The sequence below is a fragment of the Triturus cristatus genome, chromosome 3_1 (genome assembly GCF_964204655.1).
Source record: "Triturus cristatus chromosome 3_1, aTriCri1.1, whole genome shotgun sequence".
Lineage (NCBI taxonomy): Eukaryota > Metazoa > Chordata > Amphibia > Caudata > Salamandridae > Triturus > Triturus cristatus.
In genome coordinates, this window is record NC_140583.1 from 722,726,361 (window position 1) to 722,739,193 (window position 12,833).

The 12,833-nt window shown below is 43.9% G+C and overlaps 1 protein-coding gene across 3 annotated transcripts in view; it reads right to left on the bottom strand.

Moving 5' to 3' along the window:
- Positions 1–12,833, bottom strand: part of LOC146860859 (interferon regulatory factor 3-like) — a 147,383-nt gene that overhangs the window by 52,732 nt on the left and 81,818 nt on the right. For all 3 annotated transcript variants that reach the window (XM_085644836.1, XM_085644837.1, XM_085644835.1), the window contains one exon: positions 4,728–4,943. In XM_085644836.1, coding sequence (XP_085500962.1) covers positions 4,728–4,943 — 216 coding nt within the window. The remainder of the gene's footprint in view (positions 1–4,727; positions 4,944–12,833) is intronic.

The window sequence follows — 12,833 nt, forward strand, 5'->3', positions numbered from 1 at the left end:
TGTAGAGGGAGTTTTAATAAACATTAAGGGAAGGTAACTTTTAGAAAGTGACATTTTCCTCCCTCAAGCTTAGGGAGGCAAATTTGCTATCCAGCTTCTCCAGCCAGTGATTAACCTTGAATAGGTGTGAGAAAGATATGAAATGCCTCCCAGAAGCAAACAATATGCTGAATTGAATGGGCAGAGATAACTCCTCTAGACACCACATAATATGCTGGGTGGGTGCTGTGAGCATACTTTGTCAAGCTATAGTGTAAAATCCTTCTGGAGTGTCAAATCCTGTTTGACAAGTCTGCTGGAATCACATATAACACCTGTGGGCATTTGAAATGGAGAGAACAGGATGCCAAAACAATTCTTGTGTTTTCACTTTGGGGTTGCTGAAGTACCCTGCTTTTGTCCTACCAGACTTCTGCCTCTAGGTGTGTTGTGGGTACAGTACCTTCTCCCAGCTAGATTTACTGTTAGATGTGGAAGAACGCTAGTATTACCATAGTACACATCCCATACATGCCCAGCACTCACAGCTCATGTTTAGTGTTTCCGAAGATGTTAGCACCCTTGAACATACCCTGACACATTACAATTTGGGTCTGTTTGTAGTAAGGCAAACAGGAACTACTGAAAAAAGTGGGTAGGACTGGCCAAGAGAACTCTGGCCGTATTGGTTAGGGAAGGGCCAGGAGTCACTCCACCCACTAGCTCCTGCCTGGGACTAAATGTGATATCTCCAGACATTCACTTGAGGAGCCTTTCTGGACCTGCGGAAGATCAGAAGAGGACAGTACCAGCTGTCTGTGACCTGAGAGGAGCCATACAGGACTGGACCTGATTCCTCTTGTACCAAGGACAAAAATGTGGACTGCAAGGATGAGTTGGCTGTCCTCCTGAGTGGCCACTAGAGACAACAAGCTGAAAGAGGCCTTTTCCTGAAATTACCCAGCTGACCAGTGGCACCTGACTTGGACTAGGCACTCCTGTTCTGTGTCATAGCTACCAGCAGACTGAGCTCAGGTGAATATAGTGACTTTAACAGTTCATAATATTCCTTGAGGTGGGTAGCCACGCACTCCATCTAATAATCCAATTTCATAGAATGACTAAAATGTATTTCAGACACTGAACCTTCCTACTAGCATACTATGTACATGCACATGCAGGTCATTCAATGTGTTCACCTTCTGATACGTTTCTGATGCACTTGCCAACTACCAGTGGAAGTAGTTTTACATTAAAATTATGTCATCTGGCCCTCCACTGATGGGAACATCTTTTGAACTAAATGCCATTCTAAAATGGTATCTTCTGAAAATGTCCCCTATTTCTAAGTGAAAAACCACATGATTACGCTCCTCTCTGTATGAAAAACAAAACACTTTACACTGTCACAATAATAGTAGAAAATATTAGCTAAAAGTAATTAACCTTTCCAAGTTAATGGAAAACTTTCCAATTTGAAAATGTATGCCATTGGAAAGGTACCACTCATTTTCATGGCAACTATCAAAAAGGAGATTTTTTACAACAATGATGCAAGAAATAATTTTTTATGCTGACACCTTCCATTTTACAAACAAAGGGATTTGCTAAAAATTGTACTGAATGAGCTTTTGAGGCCTGAGGGTGTCCAAAAGTGGCCCTCAACATGTAATATCTTACATCACCTTGGCAGCTTTGTTGAACTATAAAATGTTTCAGTTGGAACAGAAAAGCCCCTTGCATGTTAATAGACATGAGACCCTGCCCTAAGTCCCCCAACTGCAGTGATATTTGGATCTTTGGTAATGATTTCTTGTCATAAGCAAACAGAGATCAAGCATGTGCACTATGACTTAGGCCTGTCTCATGGATTGTGGTCAGGATGGACTGAAAGCGGCGCACCACCCGCTACCCCCATAGTAGTGGAGGGCAACCGTCATCACAGGGAGCTGAGTGGCATGACTGCGATGGTGTCAGCATACCGTTTTCATAGAGAGTGATCAAGTATTATGGCGAGGCCTTCTGACGCGTGTCATGGGAGTAGGGCCAAATGGCTCACTCAAAGATGGTTTTCTACTGTAGGCTGAGCTCATCCTTGGCCTTCATCCGGAAAAATGTGGGGACAGCATGTGCATGTGTGACTGCATGGTGCTGGTATAAGAGTGAGCCTACACGAGCTAAAGTAAATGGGTGACAGCGTGTGCATGTTCGAGTGCACCATACCAGTATATGTGTGAGCCTATGAGTGCTACAGTACATGGGGAAAGTGCATGCATTTTTGAGTGCACCACGTTGGTATCTGCGTGAGCCTATGAGTGATACAGTACATGAGGAAAATGCATGCATCGGTGAACATCGCTAATATGTGTGGGAGCCTGAGTGCTACAGCACGTGAGGATAATGTGTGAATGTATGTGTGCCCCATGCTGGTATAGGCATGAGCTTATGAGTGCTTCCATACATGGGGGCCCTGTGTGCATGTGTGAGTGCACCGCACTAGTAAGTATGTGTGAGTCTGTGAGATCTATGGCATATGGAGACAGCACCAGAGGCATGTGCTGGTATCTGCGTGTGCCTGCAAGGTGTATAGCACATGGAGGGATACACATGTGCTTGTGTGCATCACTAAAGATGCATAGGTGCCTGAAGTGGTACACTGCTTGAGAGCCTGTGGTTTCCCTTTTGTGAGCCCAAGGGCCTGCTGGAAGAACATGTGGAGCTAGAGGAGTCCCCAACATATGTGTGGCTTGCACACAGACACACACACACACACACACACACACACACACACACTGCAGGTAGGAGAGCCAGGCTCTTCAGTACTCTTTAGCAGTGCTCTTTGATTTTAAAAGAGGTCACTGGTGCAAGTGGCCTGGACACATCTCAGGAAGGAGATAGGACTAATAAAAGAGTCATAAAGAGTTTGGCCGGTGGCCTTTGTTAATTTTAGATACACATATCACTGATGTTGACATCCAGGTTGATCCTTTAGTCACTCTTGTGGCCTGTGTATGGAGACACTCCTGCTGTAATAGATGGCTCTCTGGGAAAACAGCACAACAGAGTAGTGGACATTTCAAAGTGGGCAACCCCCAGAATACTAACTACAAAGACAGAAATACCAGTCACATTTGAGTCTGGAAATGAATTATTAAAAGGGGAGTTTGTGACTCCCAAATTCTCATACTGAAGTTGTACATCCATGTGGGGAAACTCAGCACAAGTTTTGTCAGTTGTGAAATTGACTGGGGATTGAGGGTTTGTCAGTCTACCATGCTAGGTGAGGGGACATCACTTAGGGGAATCTAGAACACTAACCTGGAGCCTTGAGCTTCTAGCTGACCTGAGATCAAAGGACACTGTGAGGACAAGGAGATTGTCTAGAGGGAGCAAGGGGAAAGCTTGGGGAGATGATGTGGCCTTATGGCTACAGCAGTCGACCTCCCAGCTGGGAAACCGGGTTTGTGTCTCGGCAGGGACGCTCAACATCCTGTGATTCTGGGCAAATCACTTAATCTCCCTGTGTCTAAAAAAATGAATGTGTCCGTCTGTAACACAACTGGTGATCATGTAAACCGCTCTAATACCTTTGGATCTAGTTTGCACTATATAAAACAAAAAATAGGTTTCATGGGGATCCTGCTGAGTGGATCTCAGGAGCTGATTGTGAGAGTCTGGCCGCCGCACTGAACGGGCAGTCCACCCTAGTGCTTGGGACGTGACGCCCATATGCAAGGTGACAGCTGTGGTGAATCTTAAGGGTCATTGTCCTGGTGGATGTAAACATTTCAAACCTATACAAGGATAACTGAATCTAAGCTGAGATATACGTAATGGCTACCATAGCTGAGCCTACTAGGGAGGAATAGGAGTATGAAAGTCAAGAGAAAAGAGAATATGAGGAAGCAGTTTTGAAATGCAGTTGGCACACCAATGTATAGCGAAGAGCAGTAGGTAACATGAGAAACAAAACATCAAAGAAAATGTTTAAGTGTGGAAAAAGTACAAGAGATTAGATTTTTCAGATATTCTAAAGCTGAAAGTAATAGTTCATGACAACTGGTGAATGTTGTTCAGAATAGGCCAATGCTAAATTTAAGAAAATTCCAATGTTTGTAGTTGAGTAAGCAATCAGAAAAGGAATCAAAGACAAGTGAATTAGAGATAGAGTCATTATAGCTGATGAGGCAAGAAATAAGAGGATCTTGGATATCTTCGGATACGTTTTACGAAATGCAATGACATCCAGTTTTTAATGGCTGAAAGACAAGCGGTGATCCAACAAGAAGAGAGTCAGTGAAAGAGGAAAATGAAAAATAGATCTTCGAATTGTCTGCATAAAAGTGTGAATTAAGTCTAAAAGGTAAATAAATAACACTGAGGGATTCATGTACACAAAACAATAGGGGATTAAGCACCAAACATTTGGGAACATCGTAGAGAAATGGGTAAGAAGAGTAATTAACCTCTTTCCATGAGACTGGGGAGTCATCAGTGAGATAAGAACAAATCTAATTAAGATTTTTTTTTTATTTCAGAGAGGGTATGAATAAGAACAGAGAGAACCACCGTGTCAAAAGCAGCCGTGAGATCAAGAAAAAAAAGAAGGATGTTTGCATTTAGTTGGCTGTACATCACTTGTATGGTTGACTCCAAAATACTAAGACCACGCGGCTGCTACCTGATACCTTTAACTCTTTTCGCTTCCACTTGTTACAATAACTCAGTTATCCAACAATTTCACTCACCTGGGTTCAAGAAATGAGCTGCATCTAGGATACCTTGAGCGTGCTGGATGGGGCCAGCCCCCACTGCAGCCATCCCCATATCCTGCCTCCCGTCTGCGACTCCTGCACCTCTGCAAGTTTCGTTATCTAAGGGATCATTCCACTCCTGGTCCTCATTCTCTCCGTAACTGTCATGTGATCTTGCTCTCTTTCGGGAAGGACACTGTACGGCTGATGCTGTGAAAACATGGTACCTGTCAATTGGGTGGAGGACGTGAAATCTGTTGATTCTATTAAATGTAAAAGTAGCAACAAGCATTGGGGCGAGCTAGGACTCCTAATAAGCAACTGAATGGTGTTAACATCTAATGACTTTTCATCTGAACATTAAGGAACTGTTAAAGCGCGATGAGCCAGGACTGGAATTCTTCTTGAGGCCCAACATAATGGAACATATTAAACTATTGCTATATGATACACACACATTTAACTCCACTACTACCATCTTAGAATTGTGAAATAAATGTGCAATCCAAGTGGTGCATCACACTCAACCAATGAACAAAGCTGTATCGATTAGTCTCAGTTGGCTACTGCTCCGAGACGTCAGATATAAAGTGAAATCCATATGTCATGTGCACTCATTGACTGACATCTACCTTTTTGTTTACTCTAGCAGGCAAATACCTCTTCAGTGGCAATCACTAACATATATGCAGTAGATTGTAAAAACAAATTTTGAAACAACATTTATAACAAAATACATACCACCAACATATGTTGCTGAATTATCTTTCAACAATTTATACCTTCATCTAACTACATTGTCATCCAATTGGCCCAAATATGTCAAAAATGAAATTAGGAAAGTAAATTCCCCTATTGTCTGAAAATGTTTTAAGTGAGTTTGGCTGTATTTAGAAACTAAATGCAAGTCTACATTTTTGTAGTTCGATGCTTTGGCTGTCTCTAGTACTAATCTACTTTTTTGCAAAATAATTGTATGCATTCTCTGATGGACACTTGATACCTGAAATTGTTTCCTTGAGTCAATGAGGAAGACACTCGTACTACTGACACAATATGTTACCAAACAGGCAATATCTAGCTAGCCATTAAAAAGAGGCTCTATTCACCCTGCTTCCATAGCCATGTCAGGAGCAGACGCCCGGGCAGTCGCGACACGATCCATATTTCTGGGTTGTGCTGCCAACCAGGAATACACTTCTGCTGAATACATGGTCCTTCACAGGGTAATATCTATTCCTTAGCATTGATATGATTACATTGTATGTCAATTCCCTGCTCCTCCCCTGCATTTCCTCTGCACTTGGGATTTGAAATCTGGGAGAATGTTAGTGTATGTAGATGTTTTTTCCACTATATCATTTTAAATCTTCAGGCTGAGAATTAGATGCCGAAACAAAGAATTTTCTTCTGTGAACCTTAAGAACTAATGCAGAAAACTAAGAGACTGATTTCGATTTTGGCGGTTAGGTTCCCTTTCCACTAAAGTCAAGGTCCGCTCACGCGAGTTAGAGGCGACGACGGAGGCTACTCAGCCTGCGTCAACAGACTCCTCGAAGGCCCAATTTAGACCGGAGATCGGATGTTTTTTTTTTGCAGCCCTTCATCGCCAGGTAAAACTAGCGGGGGGCAGTAAAAAAAAAGACATGAGCACCACGCCACATGAGAAAATGTCCAGGGTACGGGAGCCATTAGATTTATATTTTTCTAAAGCAAACTCCCGATTTGGGGGATTTTTTTGGGGAAAATGAAAAACTTTGAAAAAGTTTAATGAACGGCTGCCCTCTTTGACAGAACTGTCCGTCAAACCTTTAAGACACTGACAGAAACCACAGTGATGGAGGTTCCTGTCAATATTAAGAGCAGTCCGCGGGGCTCGCGGACGACTAAAGATCTGTTGGGCGGAAGACCCTTGGGTTGGCGGGTCAGTGTCCAACACCATCTTGACGGAGTACCCTCCATCGGCCAAAGCCAAATGCAGCCCCTAAGTATTTAGCTCAAAAACAGGTTCACTTTAAATATAAAAGTCTGTTATGTCTTTGCAGCATATAGCACATTTTTATAACTTTAATTATGATGCCATTAAATATTACGCCATTTGATGTGATTTTCTAACAATGGACCGGCTGGGAAGTGCAAAAAATAGGTTTTAAGTTTCAACCATGAAATTATGGGAAGGATAGAGGTTAATTATTAGGTTATTGTATTGTTGATATGCCATTATGATCATTAAGATGAATTTACTGAAAGTATGTAGTTTGCATATTTTTAGGACCACCATAAAATGCAGCAAGCCCATAGAATCTGGAGACATTTTCCTAAATGCGGCCAGTGGGAATCTTTGCACCTATGTCCACCTAATCCTAACACGAAAGACATCAGCCATGTCCAATGTAATATTTTGTCTTTTGTGCTATTATTAATTGAAGGATAAATAGCGCAGGTGGAAACAGTACAGTGTTATCAAAGATGTGAAGATGGCAGTTATAGGATAACACTCAATGGTGCTGTCTAAACCAGTGGTTCCCAAACTTTTGACTCCTGAGGACCCCACTGAGTCACCAATGGAAGTCGGGGACCCCCAAGCAATTTGCATGATTTAAATTTCAAACGTTGAAACAGTAATTCGAAAAAATTTTACTAAGGATTTTAGGAGCATATTTACAAACCCCTACCACCATGGAAACATCACTTTTTGCAACGTTCGCGTGTCGATAGGGGCTTCGCTTATTTACAAGGCAGCGGTAAGCCACTTAACATGGCTTAACGCTGCCTTGTAAATAAGGCCCCCTTTCACGCAATGCTTAGCATGAAAGGGGTGGGTTTTGCAGTGGACGTTCCACCGCAAAACCCATTGATTTTGATGCTGCCCCCTATTCACAGGGGCAGCGTAAATAGAAGGCAGCGACGCAATGAACACCAGGGAAAACCAGATCTTAACTTGGCAAAACGAGGAGGAATGCTTTATTTCTCCTCATGTTTGCTTTTTCCATGTGTGCTGCCTTGTGCAGCACACATGGAAAAAGCAAAACGCCTTGCATTATTTATGTTCAGGAAGGTGACCCTTCCTGCACATAAAAAATCATTTAAAAAAATGGCATTTTGTAACTTCCATGTGTGCTGTATTAAGCAGCACACATACAAGTGACAAAACCCCATTTCAAGATTGTTTACGTGCAGGAAGGGGGGACCTTCCTTTACATAAACAATCTTCTCCTTCACGCAGACACCCTTGTACTGTGTTGCAAGGGTGCTGCATTGGCGCTACACTGCTAAGTATAGCACCAGCACAGGGCGAAATGTAGGGCTGCACTATATTCTTGTAAATATGGTGCAGCGCAGCGTTTCTGAAGTGGCGGCACGTGTCGTTAAGCCACAGAGGCTAACGACACGCTCCACCACTTCTTTTGTAAATATCCCCCTTAGTATTTTATATTGAAAGAATTTGCAAAACACTAAAATTTTAATGGGAAGGTTGGTGCTGCATCTTTGTGACTAACTTTTAAATGGTTGGTTTTATTTCGCAGTACGAGGCTCCTACTCCTGCCAGGGCCAGACTGGAAACCCAAAGCAGCCCTGGCAAATGTTTTCAGACCAGTCCCCATACGGTGCACACCAAGTGCATTGGTGTGCCTGACCACTACAAAGGGGGCTTTGGGAGGCTCTACCCCCAAAGAAATTTAGGAAACTATGGTGCAGTCTACAACACGTTTATCACTTTACATCACACACATATAGAGACAATTAATCATAAGTGTAACTCAGTGTATAGAAAATGTTACATAAGGCAAAGGGGACTACAAGGTGAGGATTCACATGTCATTTATACTGGTAGGCATTTTTAAAGAGTGCTTGGTCTGGAAAAGCACAAACAACTTGGGATTCAGAACATAAGACAGTGGTTAGCATTGACTTTAACAATAACAATGTATTTCCACCCTGGTAAACCTTTTTAGCAGCATCGGGATAATGAAAGACAGGGAAAAAACATAAATTACTAACTTGTACCATGCAGTTTGCAAGCACCTCTTTGATGACAGTTTATAGGTCAATGTGCTAGAGTGTCACTTATGTACTGCATAGTAACAAAATAATCTTTGTGACAAAAGCAGTAACCCACTCACCTATGCACATAAAATACTGTATTTAAAATGCATGGTACACATTCTTTGCAATAGGCATATTAACCCTCTGTGCTACATTAGATAACTCAAAGCTGCCACAGGACAAAACTCATCTCTCCCCAGCAGGTACATTAATCACTGGTGTTATCTTGACACTTTTATTGTTGCTGGAAAACTGCTAATTATACAAGTGCAGTGCTTTTTAAACTGCTGCCTGCGGACCCCCTGGGAAAGTGTCAGGGACCCCTGTGGGTCCCCGGACCACAGTTTGGGAAACACTGGTCTAAACCATTCAATAGAAGGGTGACACCCTTAGTTCTCTTGTTTGATCCCCTTTGCATGTATCGCTAAGGGCCTTATTTTGATTGTGGTTGTCCGATGGATTGCCAATCCCACGGAGGCGTTGCGGCGGTGGTCTGACCGCCGTATAACAAATTGAGTGGTTCGACTGCCATGGGACCACTGCTGCCGCCAAGGATCTGTGATGCCAGTGCTTAATTTGTGCCAGTGGTTTCCGGTGCTTAGCACTGGCACTTATCTATCAGGGCCGGGTCTAGAGACCATAATGCACTGCAGACTCGCCTTGACGACAGCGTAACATGTGTCACACAATAAAATAAGTGTTCACATTCACACTCTGTCTCCGAGTCCCCGTGAAGAGCTGAGCCGATAATAAATCTGTGCCTTCAGTTATTACTGCCGGTGGCCAGGGCACTGATTGGGCTCGATTTGGTTCTGTGGGGCTATGGCAGCCAAGGCAGTGTGTATAATCTTTTTAAAATTGCATGCCACCGCCCGCCTTATCATCATGAGGTCACACGTACGATGCACAGACAGTCCTGCACTATTATTTGAAGCAGTGTGTCGTGCAGCAGCAGGCCGCTTAATAATAAAGGCACTAACCTTAACGTTACATAACCCAGTAAGTAACCAATGTTGCTTTTTTTTAGCGTGGTGGTCGACATGAACGTTACTGTTACAGGATGCCAGATTGGGGCTGAGTTAGGTACATGTCCGTTAAACTCCTCTTTGCATCTCGGAAGCAGTGACCTGTTCTGGAATAGGAAGGTGTTGAGAGATCTGATGCAGGGCCGGACTGGCCGTAGCGGGCGCTGGGCAATCCCCCGGTGCGCCGCATGGGTGGGGGCCGGTTTTGGGCCCCTTGGGGCGTTTTTGTTACAGGACCATGTTTGCAGCAAGGCCCTGACAAAGAGCTCGGCGGCACCCCCAACCCCCAGGGGGGCGCGCAGAGCACTTTGCCAGGACCGGTTTTGGTTCCCAGTCCGGCCCTGATCTGATGTTGTCCCCAGTGGGGAAAAAGCAGCCCACTCAAATACGATTTTGTTTCTTTGCTCTCTGATTAAGGCCTTGTGTGCTGAAGGATCACTCACTACTCCCACTCTCATCAGGGGCGTAATACAGGCCCCCGCAAGCTGCAGGGGGCCCCTTCAGCACTGTACTCACGCCGGAGAGCTCCAGATTAAATCCGGAGCGGGCTCCTCTGTGTACCTTGCAGGGGGGCCCCTTCAACTTTCATTACGCCACTGACTTCCATCCACGGTTTTGGCCCTACCGTGCATTGGCACTGAAGTTTAAAGTACGGCAGGCACTTGCCCCTCCAGGGCACGTAGTCAGACAGTGGAGCGATGCAGGATTTTGACACACATTGATACAAAAAGGTCCCCGGTGATATAAAAAAGAAAAAAAAACATATGTTTTGTTAGAAACAAAACTGTACTTGTTTTGCAGGTTATATTTATCAATAAGTAATAATTTAGCTATGATATGGAAGCACGGACATGCTGTTTTGTTAACACCGTGCTATTGAGTAAGAAGACGGCAGGCGGAAACTTGCCTGATGAAGAAATATTTCAGGCCTCGCCGCGGGGTCAATGTGAAAATGTGGTTAGTCAGTTTCTGCTATTGCTGCTCGCGGTGAGACCAGTTTCCTGGCGCAGTGCCTGGCACTGGAGTCATGCCTGGCAGGGACCAGATGGGCGTCAGCCTTTGTTTTTGGGCACAGAGAGACTGCAGCAACATTTCTGGCTCTGGAATTCACCTAAAATGGCAGAGCTGGAGGGAGGAGATTGAAGGCATCCACGTCCTCATTCCAGTGTGAGCGAGTGTGCAGCCAGCTCCGAAGTGCAAACTCCATGGGGGAGTCACAGTGAGGCTGCGGTTTGGGGGAGTCACAGTGAGGCTGCGGTTTGGGGGAGTCACAGTGAGGTTGCGGTTTGGGGGAGTCACAGTGAGGCTGCGGTTTAACGACTGGACTGACGCAAAGTAATAGGGCCCCTCTGCAGAATGTGGTGCGGGACCACCGCAACTTCCATCTCTCAGTGAGATTCATAGCAGGGCCTGACTGGGAACCCAAAGCAGCCCTGGTACATTTTGTCAGACCAGCCTCAATAGGTTGCGTAGTGAGCAAGCCCAAACACGAGTAGGATTTGGGGGGGTTCTCCCCCCAAGAAAATTTGGGGAAAAATGGCAAAAATGGTGCATTCTACAACACATTTTTCAAAATACATTTAATTGTGTTCCGGCTTTAGTGCTGGTGGCGCCCTGTGCGACAATGTTTGTTGGCGCCCCCCCCAATGACCACCTCCGCCACGGATTCTCTCACTAGCACCCTTTAACAGTGACCAAGTCTCCATAACCACACTCTCTCAGATGCATTGAATTAGTGATATAGCGCCACTCATACCAGTGTAGTGTGTCCGAGCACTTTGCATCACACACACATTACACAGAGAAAATCAATCATACGTGTGTAAATCGGTGTATAGGAAATGTTACATAAGCCAAAGGACTAAAAGTGTAGGGGTCACATGTTATCCATACTGGTAGGCAGTATAGGAAGAGTGCTTGGTGTGGAGGAGTACAAACTCAGAGTCGAAAAAGAAACAGCATATTTGGGAGTTTTCTTTAATAATAAGAATCGATTTCTAGCCAAATTAACCCTTTTTGCAACATTAATCAATGTTTTAATAATGTATACTTTGCAGTGTGTATGCAGTTCTAGGATGAAAGTTAATAGCTCGCTTTTCTATATTAGGACTTTAAGTTATAAATTGCAAGTAACAAAAGGATGTCTCTTTTGAAAGCAGTAACCTGCTGATCTGTTTACATCATATGCACTCTGTAATCTACAGGGTACATGTTCTTTGCAGCAGGCATATTAACCCTCTGCACTAACTTCACCGAAGTCAAAACCTCAACTATACAAAATGCTGATCTCTCTCCAGGAAGATAATTAATCACACGAGTTATCTTGACACTAATGTGATGCCTGGTGATTGCCGGGGGAAAGAAACGCTGCAGCAGGTGCTTCAAAAGCATAATAAACTTTCAAACAGGGCGCCCCCAGGAAGCCAGCACCCGGTGCGGTGGCACCGGAGGCACCGCCCTAAAGCCGGCCCTGTTAGCTTTTAAAGCATAGTAAACGAAAGGTTTACAGGGCACATGGTTACTACAATCTTTATTAGCGCCCTTTAATGGTTCCTTCACCATCACCCTCCAACAGTGCCCCTCATCTTTTCATAGCCCCCCTCTCATGTATTTCATTTGTTTTATAGCGCTTCTCATATCAGATTATGGTGTCAGAGCACTTTACATCAAACAGACATAGAGACAATGAATAACATATTTGTAAGTCAGTGTATAGAAAATGTTACATAAGCCCAAGAGCACTACGAGGTGTAGGCATTTTTTAAGAATGCTTGGGCTGGAGAAGCACAAACTCTGCATTCAAAATGTAACACAATAGTTAGGGTTACATTTACATTTACTAATAAGAATTTACTTCTACCCAAACAAACCCTTTTTAGCAAAATTAGGATAATGAAAGACTGGAGAAAACCTAACTTTCCAACCTGTACCATGTAGATTGTATGCAGTTCATAGCTCACTGTGCTATTGTATCATATGAACTGCACAGTATCAAAAGGATCTTTTGTGACAAAAGCAGTAACCCACA